The sequence below is a fragment of the Diceros bicornis genome, chromosome 24, assembly GCF_020826845.1.
Source record: "Diceros bicornis minor isolate mBicDic1 chromosome 24, mDicBic1.mat.cur, whole genome shotgun sequence".
Classification (NCBI taxonomy): Eukaryota; Metazoa; Chordata; class Mammalia; order Perissodactyla; family Rhinocerotidae; genus Diceros; species Diceros bicornis.
The window spans coordinates 17,576,129-17,599,896 of NC_080763.1; the positions used below are offsets into that span (position 1 = coordinate 17,576,129).

Sequence of the window (23,768 nt, forward strand, 5' to 3'; positions counted from 1 at the left end):
GGGGAAGCAACTCTATCTCTGAAAACCCTAAAGCCCTTTCCAACAAGAATTAGTGGAAAGAGAAGGAGAAGGCAACATGAATATTTTCCAGAGACACTCACCTCTGCCACACCTTACCAAATCCATTCCTTCCATACCTAAATTACTAGGGAGCAAATGCTTTGGAAATACAGATGTATGGGCACTGATCTTATTATACACAGCAATAACAATGTCTTATATTTGAAAGCACACAGTTTTCAGAAAGTTACCAAAATTGTTATATCATCTCATGATATGAGGCAGTGGGCAGGGGGGCAATTTTACAGAAGAAACAGAGGCTCAGACAATTGCCATTACATAACCTGCCCAGAATCACTCAATCAGCTAGTTAGTGGCAGCACTGAACTTAGATCCAGGTATGATTTTAAGCCTATTGCTCCTTCCAACACACCACATTGGCTCTATACCTAACTGCCGGTCTGTTTATTTTATCTTCAGAATTATCATATAAAAATAGATGCTCTTCCTACGTACTTCCAAAGTGTAAAATATATTCTTATGGGCTTTTTCTTTGCCACAGCAAAATTCCAGTTCTAGTCCTTCCTCTAATTTTTAAAGAGGTTTTTAGAAATGAGTTATTATCTGACATCAACTGAAAAACCGAGCCTCATCTTGCCAGGTAGCAAGTTTTATGGTGGGAATTACATCTTACATCTCGAAACGATTTCCTCAGCCCCCTACAAAGCCCTATGCAAATTACTTAGCCAATTTGTTAAGTTAGTACTCTATATAATAAATGAATTTCATCTCTTTGGAATTTATGTAGCAAAAAAATTTCCCCAGTAACAGTCAGTCTTTCTGAACAAGAGAGTGGGGGAAAAAAAAAGATGCCCTTGCTTTTGGCTCACACTTAGGACTGCTCTCCATCTAGTTCTCTCAGCACTTAGCATACACTGTGAAGCACACAGCAGGCATTCAATAAACGCTGATTGCTTGTCATCTGATTATGCCATTAAGGCATATAACAGCAAGCCAGCTTCCCTGTATTAGCCTGCCTTAGTATCTTACGTTAACTGGCATGCACAGAGGGAGCAAGCTGCGCCTCATTCCATATTTGTTTAAGTCAACGAGACAGTAGATTAGATTAGGAATTTCCTGACAGACTTTTCATCATCTAAGCATTCAAAGCTAGAACCCAAGGGCTGCATCTAGCCCCTCATATGTTATGTTTGGCTTGCTGAACTTTGCTGAATATTTTTTTAAACTATGATTTAATTGCCAACACTTAAAAATAGAAAGATTACATATAAAAATGAGAAGTGCTAAGTATCCCTGAAGCCAGGTTGAAGGGTAGGGCTGAAAACAGAATCAGTTGAAACCCTGTATAAAGAGCCATTACACCATCACACTCCTCCCCTGAGCACACACGGCCAGGAAACTGCCCCTTCCCACACAAGCAGAGGCCTGGGGGTTGCCAGCTGGAGTTGACCTAAAGAGGTTTTGGACTGGGGACACCAGGCACAGCTCAGGGTGGGATTAAACAAAAATCTGTGTATAGATCTGTGAGATCCACAGTGCTATTCCCCTATTTGGCTCTTAGAACCATAGTTCAACTGCCAGGCAAATACCTTCCTGATAAGAGATCAAAGACTCCTCTTCTGAGAAACGTGCTGATTTCAACAGTAGAAAGTAAATAGAGAATGTCCAAAATTGAAAATTCAAAGATATTATGAGTATGTTATAGGAAGAGGAAGGAATTGTTGCATTTTTAAAAAAATAAGCTTTATAATACTGTTTGATTTAAAAATTACGTAGTGTATTACTTTGATAACAAGAAGTACTTAATTATAAAAATAGTAAAAGGAATGAAAAAAGAATAAGAAGGAAGCATAGAAAGAAAAAGGAAACATATATGAACAAGAAAAAGGAAAAGAATGTGGATGGGTTGTCAGAATAGTGGCAGGAAGGCTGAATCCCAAATGAGCCAAAGTTTGCTAAAAACAACCCAAAAAGGTGCTTCAGTTACATGCAGAGCAAGATAATGATCAAAGGGACAGACTTACTGTGACAGATTGATGATGTAATGTTGAAGGTTAATACAGAGAAAACAAACCCCTCAACTACCAGTTAGTGAATCCAACAAGACAGATAATCATAAGGTCCTGTTCTGTGTACAAAGAAACCCAAGCACCAAGTAAAGGATGGGGATCCAGGACCAACCACAGCCCACGTGGAAACCATGGGGCATCTAGGCAACTCTAAGTATGAGTAGATCATGGGTTCTGTGGCCTACAAAAACAGCTTATGTGATCCTGAGTGTCCTTTCTGAAATACCATGCAGCACACTCAATATCAAGGAGCCAAAGATTTTCTCTGGTCTAGTCAGACTACATCAGTTGAACTCATTTAGTTAATCCTTAAACTGAGGTAGAACAAATTCAGAGGAGAGAAATCAGTACAGCAAAGAAACTGACATCATTTCTTTGAGGAACTAAGTAAACTTTGGGGTGCTATCTCTGGAGAAGATCTAGAAGGGGACACGAGAGCTATCTTCAAATGAGTAAAAGGCTACGAGGAGGAAGAATGATAATAAGGCCCTTCTCATTAAGCGACCTCTCAAGAGACTACCGGGGAATGGAAGAAGACTTAGGGAAGACCTTTCTAATCACTGGAGTCACCCTGGGGCGACAAGCGCCCTATCATGGTGGGCATCCTAGCAGAGGTTATTCCTTTGCTAAGTTATTCCTCAGTAAAAGTGCACTTTAATATATGTAAGTTATAAACCAAGAAAAAAATTATTGTGGGGTTGGGTATGTGATTTTGTAGACCACTGATCTGGGCCAAATACCCATGTAGTACTTGAAAGCCTCTGCTGGGATGTCATGCTTTCATTTTTACTCAGTTAAGAAAATTTTATTTCTACTGTGATTTATTCTTTGACCCATGGTTATTTACTAATTTTTCTTTTTTTCATTGAAGAATGAAGAATAAAAAAAGATACAGAAACCAGCATAAAAACTACAGCTTGGTGAAGTTTTATAGGGTGAACGCCCTTATAACCAACACCCAGGTCAAGAAATGGAATTTTTCTGCCCGTTCAGAGGCCCCTATATGCCTCATTCCACGTACAGCCCTTTCCTTCCCACTAACGTGATCATTATCCTGACTTCTCTATTAATCACTTCTCTGCATTTTAAAATAATTTTATTTATACAAGTGTAAATTCCTAAATACTTTAGCTTTGCCAGTTTATTTAAGATGTCTTATGTTTCTTAAACTATAGGTTTCCTTCCATCCATCCTTCCTTTTTTCATTAGAATGTATTTGTTGAATAACATGGGTCCTTTGACCTATAGTTTCTGACAGTCTGGCTTTTGTGGATTATATCCTCACAATGTAGTATAATATGCTCCTCTGTCCCTGTCCTTCCTGCAAATTGAAAGCTGGATCCTAAGGTCTGATCAGATTCAGCATTGTTTTATTTTGCAAGACTACAGGTAGTGTTGTGTTTTTTTCATCACGAGGCACATAATGTCTAATTGCCTTTCTTTTTGTGATGTTAGCAGCTGTTGATGCACAATATTTAGATGCATTAAGTCATTGAGAGCTGCTAAGTGATTATATTAAAATTCTATAATTTCTTTGTAAAAAATGTCTTTATGTTACCTACATTTTTGAAGGATATTTTCCCTGGATACAGAATTCTAGGTTGGCAGGTTTTAATTCTTTAAGCACTGTAGAGACGTCATCTGTTATATTCTGGATTCCATAATTTGGCCATCAAACTTATTGTTGCTTATTAATAGGTAATTTGTCCATTTTCTCAGGCTGCTTTTGGGATTTTTCTCATTATCTTCTTTTTTTTGGGGGGAGGGAGCAATTCTTTTTTTGAGGAAGACTGGCCCTGAGCTAACATCTGTTGCCAATCTTCCTCCTTTTTTCCCTTTTTCTCCCCAAAGCCCCAGTAGATAGTCGTATGTCATAGTTGTACATCCTTCTAGTTCCTCTATGTGGGACGCTGCCTCAGCATGGCTTGATGAGTGGTGCGTAGGTCCACGCCCAGGATCTGAACTGGCAAACCCCAGGCCGCCGAAGCAGAGCGCGCAAACTTAACCACTATGCCACCGGGCCGGCCCCTCTCATTATCTTTTGTTTTCAATTGTTTGACTTTTGATGTGCCTAGGTGTGTTGTATTTATCCTGCTTGTGGTTACTGAGTTTCCTGAATCGGAGAATTGGTATATTTCATTAGTTTCGGAAAATTCTTTCAACTATTATCTCTTCACACAATGCTTCTGCCTCATTTTCTCTCTCTTATCCTTCTGGGACCTCAATTTCATATGTATTAGATTATCTGTGTTCCACTTGTCTCTTACATTCTTTCTGTTCTGCTCCTTCCATTCTCTTTTCTCATTGTCCCTCAGATTGGATATCTTTTATTGACCTGTCTTCTATTCACCAAGCCTGTCCTCTGTAGGTTAAACCCATCCAACAAATTGTTAGTTTTAAAAATATTTTTCAATTTTAGAATGTCTACATGACTTTTTTCTAAATAGATTCCAACTCTCTGTTGAAATTCTCTATCTTTTCATCCATTTTGTCCATCTTTTCTTCTATTTTCTTTATCATATTTATAATATTTAAAGTCCCTGTCTGTTAACTTCAATATCTGGATAATATTGCGGGTTTGCTTCTATAGATTGTTTTTTCCCCTCCTGATTATTGACCACATTTTCATACCTCATAATTTCTTACTGTACGCTGGACAATGAGCATAAAAGAACCATAGAGACTGTTATGGACGGAACTGCGTTTCCTCCAAATTCACATGCTGAAGCCATAACCCACAATGTGACTGTATTTGGAGACAGGGCCTTTAAGGAGATAATTAAGGCTAAATGAAGGCATAAGGGTAGGACTCTAATCCAATAAGACTGGTGTCCTCATAAGAAGAGGAAAGGACAGCAGGGATGCATGTGCATAGAGAAAAGGCCACATGAGAACGCAATGAGAAGGCAGTCACCTGCAGGCCAAGGAAAGAGGCCTCGGGAGAAATCAAACTTGACAGCACCTTGATCTTGGACTTCTTGCCTCCAGAAAGGTGAGAAAATATATTTCTGCTGTTTAAGTCACCCAGTCTCTGGGATTTTGTGATGGTAGCCCTAGCAGACTAATACAGAGACTAAAGCTGATTTTCTCCATCTGGCATTTCCCCATTCCACTCTTGAGAAAATGAGGTAAGGGGCTGATCACTCTCAATCCAACCAAGAGGAACTAGATCAGGGCTGTGTTGTTGCTTTAGTTGGAATAAGTCTACTGGTTTCAAATGTCTCAAAGGCAAGACCTGTAGGGTGCTTGTTGCAGGTCTCTTCCTCTAATTGGAGTTTGTGTCCTAAGTACCAGGAGACTGTAGGATATGTCACTCAGACTTTCTGGTCCAGCCCCATCCTCAAGCGTAGCCCTCTTGGGCTTTTGGTGGAGAGTCTCGCAAGTCTCTGTTCTCTGCTCTGAATGTTCTGTCCTTTGGAGGTTTTAAGCTTAGCTGTTTATTGTCCTTTCTCATGCAAGTTCAAAATCTGGCAAATGCCCTGTGGAGCAGGCCCCTTCCACAGGGGGGGCCTTTGTCTCCTAAGCACTGTATTACCGTGGGAATTTCCTTCTGCCGTTCCAGCTCAGCCCCCTAGCTCCCAGTGCAATCCCAGCACTCAGCAAATGTCCTATATGGGAGACTGGCCATGTGTTTGGGGTACCTCTAGACTCCAATCTTCCACCCATGTGGCCATTGAAAACTAATTTCTTTTGACCCTAGTAGAGTCTGTCCATGGCCGCCCAATCTGTAGCCTGTGCACAGATGGTCCGAGGAAAGAAAATGGCCTGCATCTTTTGCTCAGCTAGGAAACGTTCTTCCTTCTTCAGAACTTTAGTTCTTCTAGCACACTTTGTTGCCACATCTCTCTGACATCTTGAAAAATGTGACTTTTGTAATTTGATTTTTGTAGTTATTGCAGTGGGAGCTACCTACTGCATCTTATGTAGAATCTGAAGTCTAACGAGTTTCTTTTTTAATAGAAATTTTACATCATTCCTTTTTATTCCTTGAAATAATATTTTCACTTTACCTATCTCCCAAAATTTCAACCTAATATATTTTTAGGAAAACTCTATCATAGTTTCACCAACAAAAATATAAATTAAAATTTTCTTTATTTACTGTGACCATAAGGCTCTAAGTGTTAAAATTTTTGTCTTGGATTCAAGTTACCATTACAATTATTACTGGAACACAACCGATCAACACATACTTTTAATGTTTTATAACAACATATTATATATAAAAAGAAACAATTTATTGGAAGTGCATAAGAAGATAAGGGAGAAGATGAGGGGTCAGGTTATAGCCCTATGATTACAGGATGCTTCAGATTTTTTGGCACCTTGGAGGTTCTTATACCTCAGGGTAATGCACCATGCTAAGGTTCAAATGGTCAGAAATTTATGGAATATTTTTGGCTTTCTGGGTTTTTTTGTAAAATAGGAGAAGGACAAAGGGAAAAGGGGAGGTGGGAAAGGAGAATGGGAACCTTCTTAGGAATACTGATTTTATGAAAGAACACATATGGAATTTGAGAATCTAGAAATGGATTCCTTTAAACCAGCTGTACCTATACAATCCCTGGAAAGTCTGGCTACCCATTTCCCAGTTTTAATATTGGAATCCTAAATCACTTATCAGGTCCCTGCCCGCCCAGAGACTGCAAAATCATCTGCTTATACAGTCAGCCTAACTGTGGCCCATACCGTAAGTGAGTATAGAAATCAGCAGGGAAAGGAAAAAAATCTATAATACTATTGTTAATTCTTCTCCCTTCTCTCATGAAAAAGATTCCAGAGAACAGTCCTGGGGGAAGGGGATTATCCACTTTCTATTTTAAAAGTCACATTGACTTAATAATTAAAAACTTTTCAAGATCAGGTAAAAGATACAATTAACCCAAAGATTATTTTTCAGCTCATCAATCTAGGACTTATGGGGGTGGGAGACTTAATACAGAACTACCTCTAGTGCCAGAACATCACTGTTTGTTCAGGTAGACTACTGCTGTCCCATCTGGTTGTGCTTCAAAGGTAAGCTGCTTCACTCATGCTTTCCAAATTCCAGAAGGGGAAAAAGGCCTTTTGCAACTTGTTCAGTAACCAGGCCACAGCAATAGGATAGTTATGCCAAAAGTGGGCCTCGACAAGTTTTGAAAGGCACGTTTGGTAACAATATTGTTAATTCAGCAACAGGCAAGCCAACAACTTCCCTAAACTTGGAGCACTAGACACAGTTTGTGCAATAACAGGAGTACTTGGCATAGTCCTCTATTACTTCGCTAATGGCCCTTTTCCAGTTTGATGCCATGTATTACCCAGAGCAGATGACTGTATTGCGCTGTCCTGAGAATAAAAAATAGACATTTTTCTACCAGTAGGAAGCAACCAGTTAACACTCAACTGAGTACGTGAGGACACTATTATCAAGAACGAAGAATGACCCATGCTGTTCGAAAGCTCATACGGCCTAGATCCAAATTTATGGAAAGCTGCAGGCTTTTCCCCAAACACATCTAGAGCAAATGCAGAAACATTTCTTCCTAATTTCTTTGATGTCTGGGGTCAGCCAAATCCCAGGGAGTGTACCTATCTGTCAACAAAGCAAGTTTCCCTTTAGTTAACAACAGGAAGGCCAAAGGAAAGGAAGAGGCCCTAACAACTGTTTGTAGAGTAATAAGCAGGAATGTGCAGATGGATAATAAAGGAAAAGCATGTAAAAGCAAGATAAAAATATTCCAGGGGTGAAATAGAAGAGAGGACAACGGACATAAAGGAGATCTAGGAAGATCTAAGAAAAGTTCTTAGGTGGAAAAAATCTGAGCATCATTATGTCAGATAAGGCTATGTATGAAGGTTAGAGTTAAATGTGGCTTCTAATTTTTATTTTAAAATTTCCTTTAGTCGCTTTTCTAATAAACTTCTTATTGTGTTAAAAGAGAAATAACTTCCTCTATTGCTACAGATCTGTCCTTTTAGGGCACAGCATGCCAGAGGTCAACAGAGCCAACATGAACAGCAGGTTTATACTAGGGATATACTCACCTGCTTCTGGATCTGCAGGAATTCTCCACATGTACAGGTTGAAGTCATCAGAGCCTGAAAGGATATACTGTTGGGACAAAAAATATATATATTTATTGATTGATAATATAGCTATATTTATCTACCTATCTATCCATCCAGAGAAAGATTTTCTTGTTAAATAAACAAGATAAATGGACAGATATTCAAAAGGGACCACACAGCAAACAGCCTCTGAAAAGTATTTGCAAATCAAAAGGCTTGTTGGCTAAAACTCAGCAACAAACAACCTATTTCAAAAATGGGCAAAGGACTTGAACACACATTTCTCCAAAGAAAATATACAAATGGCCAACAAACACATGAAAAGATGCTCAACATCACTAATAACTAGGGAAATAAAAACCAAAACCACAATGAGATACCATTTCACACCCATTAGGATGGCTATTACCAAAAAACCCCAGAAAACAAGTGTTGGCGAGGATGTGGAGAAATTGGAACTCTTGTGCGTTGCTGGTGGGAATATAAAATTGTGCAGCCACTATGGAACACAGTGTGGAGGTTCATCAAAAAGTTAAACACAGAACTACCATACGACCCAGCAATTCCACTCCTAGGTATATATCAAAGAATTTGAAGCAAGGACTCAAGATATCCGTACACCAATGTTCACAGAAGAATGCTCACGATAGCCAAAAAGTGGAAACAACCCAAATGTCCATCAATGATGGACAAATGATGAATGGATGAACAAAATGTGGTATATACCAAAATGGAATATTATTCAGCCTTAAAAAGTAAGAAAATTCTGACACATGCTACAACATGGGTGAATCTGGAAGACATTATGCTAAGTGAAATAAGCCAGATACAAAAAGACAAATATTGTATGATTCAACTTACAATGAGGTACCTAGAATAGTCAAATTCATAGAGACAAAGTAGAATGGTAGTTGCCAAGAACTGGGGGGAGAGAAGAAATGGGAGCTACTGTTTGATGGGTATGGAGTTTCAGTTTGGGAAGACGAAAAAGTTCTGAAGATGAATAGTAGTGATGGTTAGAGAACAATATGAATGTACTTAACGCCACAGAACTGTACACTTAAAAAACTGGTTATAATGGTAAATTTTATGTTATGTATATTTTACCAGAATTTTTTTAAAAATTTAAATGCAGAAAAAAAATTTTTAGAAGCTCCCCAGAGCTGCCAACCCAGCCCCAAGTTAGTGCCAGGGACATAAGCAATCCCCTTTTACGTGGTAGCTTCATACTGCTTGATCTCAAAAAGACATGACACTAAGCCAAATCTATTCTAATTAGGACTCATAAAAGCATTGTCTAAAATTGTCTAACAGCAACCAGTGAGCAATTCTAAGAGCTCATTTATTTCCAAAGATTAACAAAAGTGTTTTACTTTAAGTTGAGGTCAGAATTACTTCCTGCCTTTTGGCCACATCTGCTAATTTCTGTAGAAAAAGAAAAGCCTACAATTTTATAAAGAAAATTTCTTACCTAAAAATGACACTGTGAACAATTCCAAAAGTGTACATCCAACAAATACACAACCTCATGCCTAACGTAAAGACTTTGCAATCATTAAAACTCAATTTACTAGTCTTCAAACCACTTCTAGGAATGTGAGAAAGGAAGCAAAGAAAGGCATGTTTAAAGATAAAGGAAAAGCTATCCGCAAGGGGCTAGGTGATTTGGCCCCGTGCATAGAGGAAAAAGAAGTGGGTTCAGTTTCCTCATCTAGTTGCTCTCTGCTATGGTCTAAATGTTTGTCTGCCCAAAATTCATGTGTTGAAATCCTAAAGACCAATGTGATGATATCAGAAGGTGAGGCCTTTGGGAGGTGATTAGGTCATGAAGGTGGAGCCCTCATGAATGGGATTAGCACTCTTATAAAAGAGATGCCAAGAGATCTCCCTAGCCCATTTCTACCATGTAAGAAAAACAGTGAGAAATTGACAGCCTGCAACCCAGAAGAGGGCTTCATCAGAACCCAACCAGGCTGTCACCATGATCTTAAAGTTCTAGCCTCCACAACTGTGAGAAAGAAATTACTGTTGTTTATAAGCCACCCAGTCTGTGGTATTTTGTTATAGCAGCCAGAAAGGATTAAGACAATTTCTGAGGCTCATTTAATTCTAAGATTCTATGATTACTCCGTGAAGGAATGGTGGAAGCCAGATCAGAGCTGAAAGTCCTTAAGCTGCTGGCCCATGGTTACTTGACAAGTCACTACATAAATATGCTCAAGATAAGACTAATCCTGTTACACTTCAACTAAAGAGTTTCCTTAACAACAACAAAAAAACCAAACAACTTGATTAAAAAAGTGGGCAAAGGACTTGAATAGACATTACTCCAAAGAAATATATAATGGCCATATACAAATGGCCAATAAGCACATGAAAAGATGCTCAACATCACTAATCATTAGGGAAATGCATATCAAAACCACAATGAGATACCACCTCACACTCATCAGGATGGCTATCAAAAAAACAGAAAACTTCCTCAAAAAATTAAAAATAAAATTACCATATAATCCATCAATTCCACTTCTGGGTATATATCTGAAAGAATTGAATACAGGATCTCCAAGACATATTTGTACACCTATGTTCATAGCAGCATTATTCACAATAGCCAGAAGGTGAAAGCAACCCAAGTGTCCATCAACAGACAAATGTATAAACAAAATGTGGTATATACAGACAATAGAATATTAATCAGCCTTAAAAAGGAAGGAAATTCTGACACACACAACAACATGGATGAATCTTGAACATTATGCTAAGTGAAATAAGCCAGTCACAAATAGACAAATACTGTATGATTCCACTTATGAGGTTCCTAGAGTAGTCAAATTTATAGAGACAGAAAGTAGAATGGTGGTTGCCAAGGGTTGGGGGGTAGGGGAGGGAGGCGAGTTAGTGTTTAATGGGGACAGAGTTTCAGTTTTGCAAGATGAAAAACTTCTGGAGATGGGTGGTGGGAATGGCTACTCAACAAAGTGAATGTACTTAATACTATGTAACTGCATACTTAAAAAAAGAAAAGATGAATCCTCATCGCCCTGACTTTAGGGTCCATCTCATAACTCCCATAGTTTACGGTCCCAGAGCAACCACTATCCTGGTTTAAGTTAGGAAGTTGGGTTTCCTCTCACAGCTTGTTTGGGAAAACCAGCTACTAGTTAGGCGGAAAAGTTCATTCATTATACACTGAGCACTCTGGTGCTTACAAAGATATATAAGGTAATATCTGGGCTCCCAAGGAGCTTAAATTTAGTAGAAAATATACAAGTAGGTACACAACTACCATGCCATGAAGTAGAAATCACTAGGTGCCATTATGAGAAATAAGGTGCCTGGTGATTCACAAAAGAGGCAAGGCTAGATAGATTTGAGCACTGAGCCAGCCTCGGGTAAAGATGTGGTGAAAAACGTGAAAAGAAGGAGCCAAGATAAAGCTATGGTGCTCATGTAGTCTACTGTTTTAACAGAAACAGGAAGCATGGCGAGCTCACTCCTTGATACCCTGCTCCTGTTACATACTTGACCTCATCTCCAGTTGCCAGTATCCATATCTCCTTGCCTGGGGGCTTCTCCAAAGCCTAGGAGGAGGTAGGCTACTCTAGGGAATGAACCTTGGGAGCAGGCTCAACCAATGACTAAAGGGAGGTGGTGGATCAATATCCCAGCCGCCTTGTCCCAGTGGAATAACTCTGAAGTGTGTGTTCTATACCCTTTCCCCTTAGGATCAAACTTCAATTGCCCACAGTAGTAGTTGGCTCACTAAATCACCCTTCCTTTTCCCTATCTCACTTCTTATCTCCTCTACTATTTCCTGCATTTCCAAATAAATTACTTGCACCTGAAACTTGAACCCAAATTAAGACACATGGGGTGGAGGAGACAGAATATAAAAGAATTGTCCATTAATAATTTTATACATATATGATATATAACATGTTTATTAGTCAACATCTCATCATTTCATGCTCTATGTTTAAAAGAGGCTATAAAGCTTCATACAGAATTCCTGCTACCCTGTGCCCCCATACCTTCCCCAAACTAAACAAACAAAAATAAATATTAAAAAAGAGTGAGCCAAGGCTGGGCTCATATCAGAATTTTCACTATTTCATTGTGAAGGATCAGCACCTTCCTATTTGCTCAGCTATTCACCAGGGAAAGCCATGAAAAGGTAAAAGGGGACTCCCAGGCGGAATGCTGACTCAGAGGCTGCCTTAGAAGGAAGAAAAATCCCACAGAGTTAAGACCTCTTGGATTTAATATGACAGCTCCTAAAATATGTAGAAAATGCATACAATGTGCAGGCTTCCTCTCAGGGATAAAGGCAAGTCCTGACGCTCTCTTCCTCTTGGAAGCACCAGAAGGGAACAGCTCAGGATGATTTCCAAGGAGGGGGTCTTGACCCACTGCCGTCTAGTCAGACCATTTAAGTGTTCACACACACTGGAATCACAAAACTGCCCTGAGGAATTCATTTACGGCGCTTCATGGCTGTCTGCTGGGCCCCTTCCAGCATTAAAAGCTGGCTGCCTAGGATACTGCTGACTGTGGGAGACTGAAATAAAAATGAATTCATCCCTTTATTCATTAAACAAATATTTATTGAATGTCTACTATGTGTTGGGCACTGTTCCAGGGAAAGGAACACAGAACTGATCAAAAAAGACCCTGTCCCTATCTTCATGAAGCTTACATTTTATTGGGTGGGAAAAGGAAAAGAATTATATGCATATACAATGTGAGTGGAGAGTGGGTAGAGGAAAAAAAAGTTGAAAAGTTATGTAATGTGTCCAGTGGTGGTGTTATAGAGAAAAATTAAACAGCAAGTTAGGGCATATAGGGAGTGCTGGGGGTGGTTAGTTTCCGTTTTATACAGGGTGGTCACAGAAGGCCTCTCTGATAACATGGCATGTTGAGCAGAGCCCTGAAGGAAATGAGAGAGCAAGTTAATACGGATATCTGGGAAAAGAATCTTCCAGGAGAGGGGACCGAGTTCTGGGTTATTTTAAAATATTAGATAGCCAAAAGAGCTCTTTGGTCTGTCTTTCTGTTTTTTTTTTTAAAGTTTTCGGAAATAAAGATTATTTCAAGTGGGCTGAGTGCAGACACATCTAACATCATCAGAGCAGTTGGGAAGATTTCTCTCTTCTAAAGCTGTGTTGGAAGGGTTCATCTCCTCCCAGACTTGGTCGGAGCCTCTGAGGCCCTGCTAATGGTTAGTGCTCAAGAGGACAAACAGGGCATTGCAAGTCTTGATCAGTTGTCTCACAAATATTTAAATATTTGCTGTGGGGAACACAAAAACAAAGACCAAATAGTGCCAACACCAATCACTACCAAATGACACCTAAAGGGCACAATTATATCCAAATTTACGAAACATAATAATTATTTGAGCTAACCAGAAAACTGAATTTCACCTCAAGTGGTGAAACTGGAGGTACAGATTTCTCTCTTTCTTTTCCTTTTTATCTTGATTTCTAATTTCAAACAGTATCTGCACATTCAACACCCAGGCAATCTGGTGTTGAATCTGAAGCTGATGTGGAGTAAAGGGCTTCCAGCCCAGATAACATAGAGGTTCAGCAGCAGATAACACTTTATAAATAGGTAAGCTATAGAACATAATAGAAACAATGGTTGCCAAAGATTCTTACGTTTAACATTATTATGCCCTTTTGTGATGCAGGACTTCATAACCAACATTCACATTTAAAAAGTCACCATGGGGCTGGCCTCGGTGGCATAGCGATGAAGTTCGCATGCTCCACTTCGGCGGCCCGGGGTTCGCAGGTTCGGATCCCAGGCACAGACCTACACACTGCCTATCAAGCCATGCTGTGGCAGAGTCCCATATAAAGTAGAGGAAGATGGGAACAGATGTTCGCCCAGGGCCACTCTTCTTCAGCAAAAAAGGAGGATTGGCAAAAGATGTTAGCTCAGGGCTAATCTTCCTCAAAAAAAAAAAAAAACATATATATATATATAAAACATCACCATGAAAAAACCTAAAGATTACTGTTTAGTTTTAGAAAAGCAAAAACTAAATAAGACGATATTGAAGCCAGGTACCTGAGGGTTACTACAAATATTCAATAAGAACATGATTACCTTTCAACCTTGTTCCCAACATAGACACAGCTGAAAAGAAGTTAATCTTATTGATTTGCTGTTTTCTTGTTTAATCTGAGAGGTGACTCAAGGGTCACAAGGATTTATGAGCTTGTTTTGCAGAAGAAAAAGAATGCCTTCAAGGAAGTTACGATCACCAGACAACCAGCCCCTAGCTGCCACTGACTCCCAGAAGTCAGACTGCCCAAGGGCTTATCTGGAGTGAAAGAGACAAGGATTTCCCCTCTGTTTTCTCTGAAACTCCTCCTGCCAAGCCCCTTAGCTCTGTAAAACCCCTGCTTTCTTTTTTTGTTTAGGTGGATTTGAGAGAACCTATCCTCCTGCCTTCTCATTTTGGCCAATTCAAATAAACCTTTCTCCATCTCTAAGCACTGACGCCTCTGTGATTGGCTTACTGTGCATTGGGCACAGGAACTTGAGATTAAGAGGTTCAGTTCAATATTAAGTCTGTGGCCAAGTGGGGACATGAAAATGAAGAATTCATTACCTTCTTGTAGGTCTTTTCTTTGACCTCACGTTTAGTGAGGGGTAAATGACAAATTCAAAACTCACTTCATATGAGTCTTATACCTTGTATCCTAACTGAGATGAATAGGGCAGGGCTCCAAAGAAGGAGAAAGAATGTTTTAGGTAGTCCACTATCTAGGCAATAGAGGCCCCATTTCCCAAAATGCTCTGGGTTGGGGAAGGGAGATGGGAAACCCACAGGCTACTTCAGATAGAGAATGAAAGACATACTTAATTTTAATTTGGCTCTGTGGGTAAGATGGGTGATATCAATGCAAAAATGAGCATAAGTTGTTGTGTGGATCCACCTCATGCATAATCCTTCCCAGTTGGCCATAAAGGTTAAAGGTTGGCCACACTCTGACCCATCTCACTGTTCATTCATTCTGTAGTCTAAGAGGGCAGGCTGTTTACTGATCTTGATGCAGTCTAGTCATTTTAAGTAGAGTTAACCTGAGGCTACTGCATTTTATCTAATCCTTTTATGGAATCCATTGTTAGTATGGAGATACTAATTTGTTAAAACATAGGACTGCTCCTCTCAACAGATTTCAAGAAAAAACCACCACCATGACCATCACCAATAACAAATAAAAAAACAAAGACTACATTAGCATTCTATCACTCTCTCATTTGCCCACATGTCTTCTTGTCAATCCATTACCCTTTATAGAAAAGAGTCACTCCCATATTACTCCCTACTCTCTGGTAGACTTCTCTAATGTCCAGCACCCCCTCCAAGAACTCCTGCCCTTTTCTTCATCTCTTAGCATTCTCAAATTACGCATGCTCTCAAGACTTTTTTCTATTTGCAAAGACATTTTGCTAGCTGAATACCCAGAGAAGCCCATCCCTCTAAATATATAGCCCAACTTTGTAGAGTCACCCAACTCACAAGAAATTTTTAATAACCTGAAGGTTCAAAGAAGGTTCTAAACGTGGCCTGCCACAGCAAAATTGCTTACTAAATAGAAGCTTACTGGGAAAAAAACAAACAAATTTATTAGCCATCTTCAAGCAAAGCAACTATTTTCCCCTCCCTAACACCTTTATTTAAACCTTAATGGTTAAACAAACCAAAAAAAAAGACAAATTTGGAATACAGATAACTCTCTAGTAATTATATTCTAAGGCCTCACTGGGTTTAGAAATATGGATATAAACAAAAAATGCCCCTCCACCCAAAATCCACATTAAAAAGAGGAAAAAGTTCTAGAAAGCAGGAGGGACAGGCCATCCATCTGATATACTCCAAGAATAACCCAGAATATGTCTTAATAGGCCCTTTGCTAACAGAGAAATCTCTTTCTGCTCAATTTTTTTCTTTCTCTCTCTAAGTATATATATATGTATATGTATGTGTGTGTGTATATGTGTATGTGTAAGTGTGTGTGTTTGCACAGCATTTGATATTCCCCATCTGTTGATGGAGAAGGAAACATATCAATCAGTTACTATTCACTGAGCACTGATCAACTTACACAGTTCTCTTCAAGGCTCCTTCCATAGTAATTGATTAATTATTATCCAGTAAATGGCATGACTGTCTAGTTAACTGTATTGACCAGCATAGAAAAACCAGATGGCTCTCTAGCCTTGATCAGTAACAGCAGAGAGACTGCTATTTAACATTTAAATCAAACACCGCTCTTACTTCTCCCCGTCCTTTTGTCAGAGGGGGAAACAAATGTGATTGAACAATTCTGTGATGTGCTCTCTAGAAAACTATTTCCAGAAAAAGGTTTGCCAATTGGTATATAATATACCTTTGATCGTATCATTTACACCCAGTGCCTGCCACAAATACCATTCAAAGCAATCAGGGAAATTTTTCTTTGGAAATAGCCAAAGCCATAGACTTATTTTAATTTTATTTGTGGTAGGAGAAAATAGAATTCCACTGGCTCTCAATCAAAGCAAACAAATATGCATACCCAAAAGATTAACACTATTTTTGCATGTGAAGTTACATGATCCTTGCTTCTTTGGACCATTTGCCATTTCAGCTCTATTAGGCTCCTGGAATTCTTTGGTTTATTAAAATAACTAAACCTTATAGGTTCTAAATAGGAAAAATTCTATTAATAAAGAAACATTCCATAAAGGCAGCCAATAATAGTCAAATAATCAGTAGGAAAGAAATTAAAAAAATGCTCTAAATTTCCAACAGCTGTTTGTAACAAAGTAGCCTGCATTACTTAAAGATGAATCTTTATTTGGCAAAATTGTTTTGGAAACCTGGGCAAGACGAGGGGCCATCAACCAAATGGCCTTCAGCAATCAATCTCTCCTCAGTGGGCCTCAGTTTTCATATGTGGGGACTGGGAAGCGGAGAGATGCATCACTCATTTCAGTCTGCATATGAGTATTTCTACTCTTCATTCCAGTGAAGGTCTCCAACCACTTGGAGGAAGGAATATTACTTTCCCTTTTCTTTTTTTGAAGACATTTGAAAAAGAGGCAAAGCTACTGAAAGTAAAATCTCTAAGGAAGATGGGGCAGGTGGAGCAGGAAAGGTTACACTCTGTTCCCTTCATTAACATCTACCGGGGATTTCCTAGTGGAGCCCAGACTCCCAGCCATGAGCTATACATTAAAGGAGAACTGTCATGTTGTGTCACCAGATCACATCAATTCCATTTCTTTTTAAGAAGAAATCAGGTCACCTAGTGTTCCTTTTCAGCTGAACAATTACAAACCAGACCATATCTAGCAGGCCTGCATACACTCCAAAACCGCTTAAGCTTTCCAAGTTCTAAAACTGCATCAGTAAATGGACTAAAAGATGATCTAAGCCATGGGTAAAATCTTAATCCAGGATTGCTAATACCTGAAACCTCTAGGGCCAGGAATTCCATAAGTTCCTCAATATTATATGCAAAACTATGTGCATATGTACATTTTTCTGAAATGAGCATTCATAGCTTAGACTTGCGAAGAGGTTTAGGATTCAAAAGGATTATAAATGGCTAATTTAATAAACAAGATATTTTCACACAATCTTCTCTTTATAAAATAAAAAGTCTCCTAAAATACTGACCTACATAATATATATAACAAGGAATTTCTCTGCCACAACATTCTGTATCAGCTCTTCCTCATCAGCCCATGGAAGGCACCTATCACCATTTGATCTGTATAACACCGCTGGCAGCATGCCTATGAGGAAGAGGGTACAATGAGAGAGGCAAGAGACTGAGTCTAGTCCTGGTTCTGCTACCCATTAGATCTGCTGTTTCAAACAACTCTAGGCCTTAGTTTCACCTGGGAATGAAACCTGTCCAACTATACCCAAAGGTTGCTGGGAGGATTAATATGAAATGAAAGTGCTTTAGAAGCTAAAGGGCTAAAAATATATGATATAAAAGAAAGGCAAGAAGAAGAAAAAATTAGCCTAAAGTCACAGAGCAAGTCAAAGGATGGAACCCAAGAGTTGAATCTCCCCCTATTAAAAGTATGCCTTTATTTCAGCTGAAGGAGAACATATGGCATGCCAGGCCCCCAAGTAAGCTTGATCAGGAACGCATGAGGTTATAAAAAAAGCAAAGTTATAACTTTATAGGGTGCTTGTGCTTCACTGGCCTGGAGCACACTTAGTAGTGAATTCCTGCACCTCTGCTATACCCATATATTGTCAACACAAAAGGTTGAGTGGTGATGTAATGTCTGAGGCTAGGCATTCAAGGCCATTTTGTCAGAAACACAGGGTACAAGTCAGCTCTTTTCTCCAGGGGATGAGACAGGATGATTTAATTAACATGATTTGGGGGCCTTGCCATCTATCAAGTTCAAAAGAAAGACCTGTGTAAGTGATCCCAGTGCTTAGCCTTTCAAGAAAACTTTATTATACTTGCTCCTTCCTTTCCCATCCCACTTTCAGCAAGATGTAGGGACTATTAGGTCAGGTGTTAGATGAGACTAAAGCAAGAGAAGATTACACTGTCCATTTCCAGGCCACACATACCTGTTAGCCTGAAAGACTTACTCCCCAGAAGCCTGAGCTACTCTGCTGGACTCTCATAATCTAGGGGAAGAGCCATTTAAGGAATTGTGAAAGAAAGGGAACAAAAACCTAGTGCTGTCTTACAAGTGTGTGCCAGAAAAACTAGCAGGTGGAAAATTGGCTTTCTTTTTTAACCCTGTTAAGAGACAGGCTCACTAGTATACAGAGGGGAGTGTGAAGCTTGGGAGACAGAATGTACCCAGTCAGGCTTCAGGGAGAAAACGAAAAACAACAACTACAGAAAATCCAAGTATGATACGAAAGCAAGGAGGAGAACCCTTGGGTTCAGGCAGCCTCCAGAGGAAAGAATGCTGTTTTACTACAAGATTCCTCACTATACTGCAAGACTAGAAGGTGGGCTGGCTGGAAAAAAAAAAAAAGTCCAAGGCTTTATTCGGGGCTGTTTCTGCTGATACCCACAGCCAATCTTATGTCACTTATGTCACTTTATCTGATGAGAGAAGTTATTAAACTTTAATAATCAAAAGATTATACTAGAAATAAACAAACCATGTATTTTTAGCCAAAAGTGGAGAAGACAGATTGTACACAGAGCTCTGAATGAAAATCTCAAAGAGGGTACTGTCTGGCAGGCATGTGGATGTGCCTACCACAGCATCTGGCACACAGTAGATGCTCACTAAATATCTGCTTTCTTATTTTAAAAGATGGAGGGGAAAAAGGCATGAAGTTAGGCAAGGTTCAGTAGGAGACAGGAAAAAAGAACTTGTCTCCACCCACCTATGAACTAGTGACAGACCACGAAACTAAACACGAGAGAAAAACATCCTGCTGAAGCACAGAGGTTTCAAACTGGTAGCTCTAGAGCAGAAGAGGTATGGTGCACAGATTTGTTTTATCCATACAATAAACTATGAATTTGTTGCAATATGTAAAAATCAGGAGACTCCACATAAAAATCTTTATTTCTGGCTTCCCTTGAAAAAAACCAGAGACCCTCATGGCAACAACGCGCTGAAGCTGAGTCAAAGCTTCATTTAGATGGGATTCATTTAGATTTAGCTGAGGTGGACTCTCTAGTTGGCCACAGTCTCCACCCCTCCATATGTTTACTTCTAGCCCAATTCACTTATTTGCTGCTTGCCTTGCTTCTGTTGGCATTAAGTTGTGACCTTTTGTATGGTGAAAAGCAGTCTCTACTGAGAGCTCAAAAATCTGGGCTTTAATCCTGGCTCAGCTACAAACTTGCATATGTCTTAACTTGTGTATCTAACTTCTCTGAGCCTGTTTTCTCATCTGTAAAAGGAGGGTTTGTTCAAAATGATCTTTAATAGTTCTTTAATTAGAATGAGCCAGGGGAAGACACAAAGTAGGTTCAGCTTACTTCACACTTCATATCTTAAGTTCAACTTCTTGAAATATTCATTTCATTTTGAGGCTAATGAATTACCTAGTGAACCTAGGATACTCTAATAAGAAGTACAGGCTCTCTGGCATAATATCTGGGTCCATTTGTGTGGATTCGGTGATCTCATTGTAATTAAAAGCCAAAAGACTCTCTCAGATAGATAGGTCACTTACTGCCTTTCTTGACCATGTTCATTCCTATTATGGAAATTCTCACATTCCTCTCTGGGATGGTTACCCAGCCTATGACTAAATGAAGAGTTCCAGAGCACAGAGCCTCGGGCTGTGGGTGTTCACAAAGTATACAAGAACAAGATCAAATATAAAGACCAACATAAGAAAAGCTCTGGAATTTGAAAGCAGCAAAAAAGATCCTGTCTGGACTAGTCAAAGAATATACATGTCAGTCCTGCAGATCATACTGTAACCATGGCAGCTGCTGCCTTAGCCCTGAGTGTGGAAAGTCAGAGCCTATAAATCACCTTTGACAGACAGGTTCCAGCAATGAGACAATAAGTTTGGCCTCTTGTGCCACACTTAAAAAGTATAAGCTCAATAGATTAGTTTCACTGAAAATCCATTATTTAATTCATCCTCCTAAAGCCCCTGGAAGTTGAGCAGGAAAAATGGTACTTATCAATCCTGATTTATAGTTAGAGAAGCCTTAGGCTCAGAAAGCTAAACACCACACATTAACCAAAATACTCAAGATTCACTTCAATAAATATTTATTGTGTTCTGTGTGCCAGGCATTAGAGGCAAGACAATGATGAATTAGCTACATTTCTTAGTCCCCAAGGAGTGAACAAAACAGCCAAACATAAATCTCCATATTTCCTATTCCCCTATTCCTTCTGATAATCTATATGGGGAATACCAACAGACTTTAAAGAGTTTAACTCTGAAACTGATTCAAAGTTAGAGTCAATGACTTCGCATCCTCCTTCCTCCATGGACAACCATTTTACCCCAACCAAAAAGCAGTCTACCTTGTCAGAGAGCATATAGTACCCATAAACTCTTCCCATAGGCCAAAAGTTACAAATAATAAGTCAGTCAAATCTGAATTGAGAAAATCAAAAGCCACTCAATATTTTTATCATTATTTATAACCAGAAAGGCAAAAACAACTACATCTTGTCATTGAACATAACCAGGACCATCACAAAACACCTTGTGTGGCTCTGCTTGTGGCAATACCTGTCCCAATGTATCTGGGCCAAATGGTTAATTATAACCTAGGAGGTTCATCATCAACCAAGGGCAATTTTCCCCCCAGGGGACATGTGGCAATATCTGGAGACATTTTTGCTTGTCTAGGGGATGGATGGCTGGGGGAGATATTACTGGCATCTGGTGGGGAGAGGTCAGGGATGCTACTAACTATCCTACAATGCACAGGACAGCCCTACACAACAAAGAATTACTTGACCAAATGTCGATAGTGCCGAGGTTGAGAAACCATGGTCTAGGTGCTCTACACATTGGCTACAGGCCTTTGTTCTGAGTCTTTTAAGGACTCCATGCAGACAAGTGCTGGCTGTGAATATACGAACTGAAAGAAAACACAACATCCCTTTTCCTTTACCTCTTTTACCTTTCCTTCAGCCCCTGTGTTTCTGGTAATAAAGCCTAATAAACCATTACATTTAGTGCCTACTCTTTATTATTCAATGAAATAAGGATCACATGCATAGAGGGTGACAGAAGATGGAAAATCAACAAAAGCAAAGAAGAAAGGAAAGAAGAAAAAAGGAAGAGAGGGAGGGAGGGGCTTGGTTGTCATTTCCACAGCTAAATGAAACTAAATCAACCATTCTGCAGAGCAGACAATTATCTGCTCTACTGTGAGTCTGATCATCTCTAAAAATCACTTCTTCCCACCCAAGCAATAAATTGCCTGCAAAAACTAAGTCATTCAGGCATTATGGCCTCTCCAAGGAGACATCGCTTATATAACTGAGGCCACCTAGTGGTTTCAAGTGTGGATCGCAGCCAGGTAGGCCCTAGGACTCCAACTTGAATATAAATTCTCAATTTGGATAAATATTCTCTATTTATAAAAGGAGAAATCCCTAGCCTGGACAACTTAAAAGATATTCTCAATTTCTTTAACATTCAACTCAATTCAACAAGCATTTATTATGGTCTTACTACATACAGGCATACCTCAGAGATATTGAGGATTCAGTTCCAGAACAGCACAATAAAGTAAATATCATAATAAAGTGTGTCACACGAATATTTTGTTTCCCAGTGCATATAAAAATTATGTTTACACTAGACTGTAGTCTATTAAGTGTGCAATAGCATTATGTCTAAAAAACAATGTACATACTTTAAGTAAAAAATACTTTATTGCTAAAAAATGATACCCATCATCTGAGCCTGCAGTGAGTCATAATCTTTTTGCTGGTGGAGGGTCTTGCCCGGATGTGATGGCTGCTGACTGATCAGGGTGGTGGTTGCTGAAGGCTGGGGTGACTGTGACAATTTCTTAAAATAAGACAACAATGAAGTTTGCTGCATCCATTGACTCTTCCTTTCACGAACCATTTCTCTAGCATGCGATGCTGTTTGATAGCATTTTACCTACAGTACACCTTCTTTCAAAATTGGAGTCAATCCTCTCAAATCCTGCCACTGCTTTATCAACTAAGTTTACGTGATATTCTAAACTCTTTGATGTTACTGCAACAATCTTCACAGCATCTTCACCAGGAGTAGATTCCACCTCAAGAAACTACTTTCTTTGCTCATGCATAAGAAGCAACTCCTCATCCGTTAAAGTTTTATCATGAGATTGCAGCAATTCAGTCACATCTTCAGGCTCCACTTCTAATTCTAGTTCTCTTGCTATTTCCACCACATCTGCAGTTACTTCTTCCACTGAATTCTTGAATCCCTCAAAGTTATCCATAAGGATTGGAATCAACTTCTTCCAAACTCCCCTTAACACTGATATTTTGACCTCTTCCCACGAATCATGAATGTTCTTAATGGCAGAATGGTGAATCCTTTCCAGAAGGTTTCAATTTACTTTGCTCAGATCTATCAGAGGAATCATCATCTATGGCAGCTATAGTCTTATGAAACATAATTCTTAAATACTAAGACTTAAAAGTAGAAATCACTCCTTGATCCATGGGCTGCAGAATTGATGTTATGTCAGCAAGCACAAAAACAACATTAATTTCATTGTACATCTCCATCAAAACTCTTGGGTGAGCAGATGCATTATCAATGAGCAGTAATAATTTTTTTTTTTAAAGATTTTATTTATTTATTTTTTTCCCCTCAAAGCCCCAGTAGATAGTTGTATGTCACAGCTGCACATCCTTCTAGTTGCTGTATGTGGGACGTGGCCCCAGCATGGCCGGAGAAGCGGTGTGTCGGTGGGTGCCCGGGATCCGGACCCGGGCCGCCAGCATGGGAGCGCGAGCACTTAAACGCTAAGCCATGGGGCCGGCCCTGAGCAGTAATATTTTGAAAGGAATTTTTTTTTTCTAAGCAATAGGTCTCAACAGTGGGCTTAAAATATTCAATAAACCTTGTTGTAAACAGATGCGCTGTCATCCAAGCTTTACTGCTCCATTTATAGAGCACAGGCA

The 23,768-nt window shown here is 39.4% G+C and overlaps 1 protein-coding gene across 1 annotated transcript in view; it reads right to left on the reverse strand.

Moving 5' to 3' along the window:
- DCAF5 (DDB1 and CUL4 associated factor 5) overlaps positions 1–23,768 on the reverse strand; it is a 108,657-nt gene that overhangs the window by 17,223 nt on the left and 67,666 nt on the right. Inside the window, exon 7 of the mRNA XM_058567189.1 lies at positions 8,118–8,184. Coding sequence (XP_058423172.1) covers positions 8,118–8,184 — 67 coding nt within the window. The remainder of the gene's footprint in view (positions 1–8,117; positions 8,185–23,768) is intronic.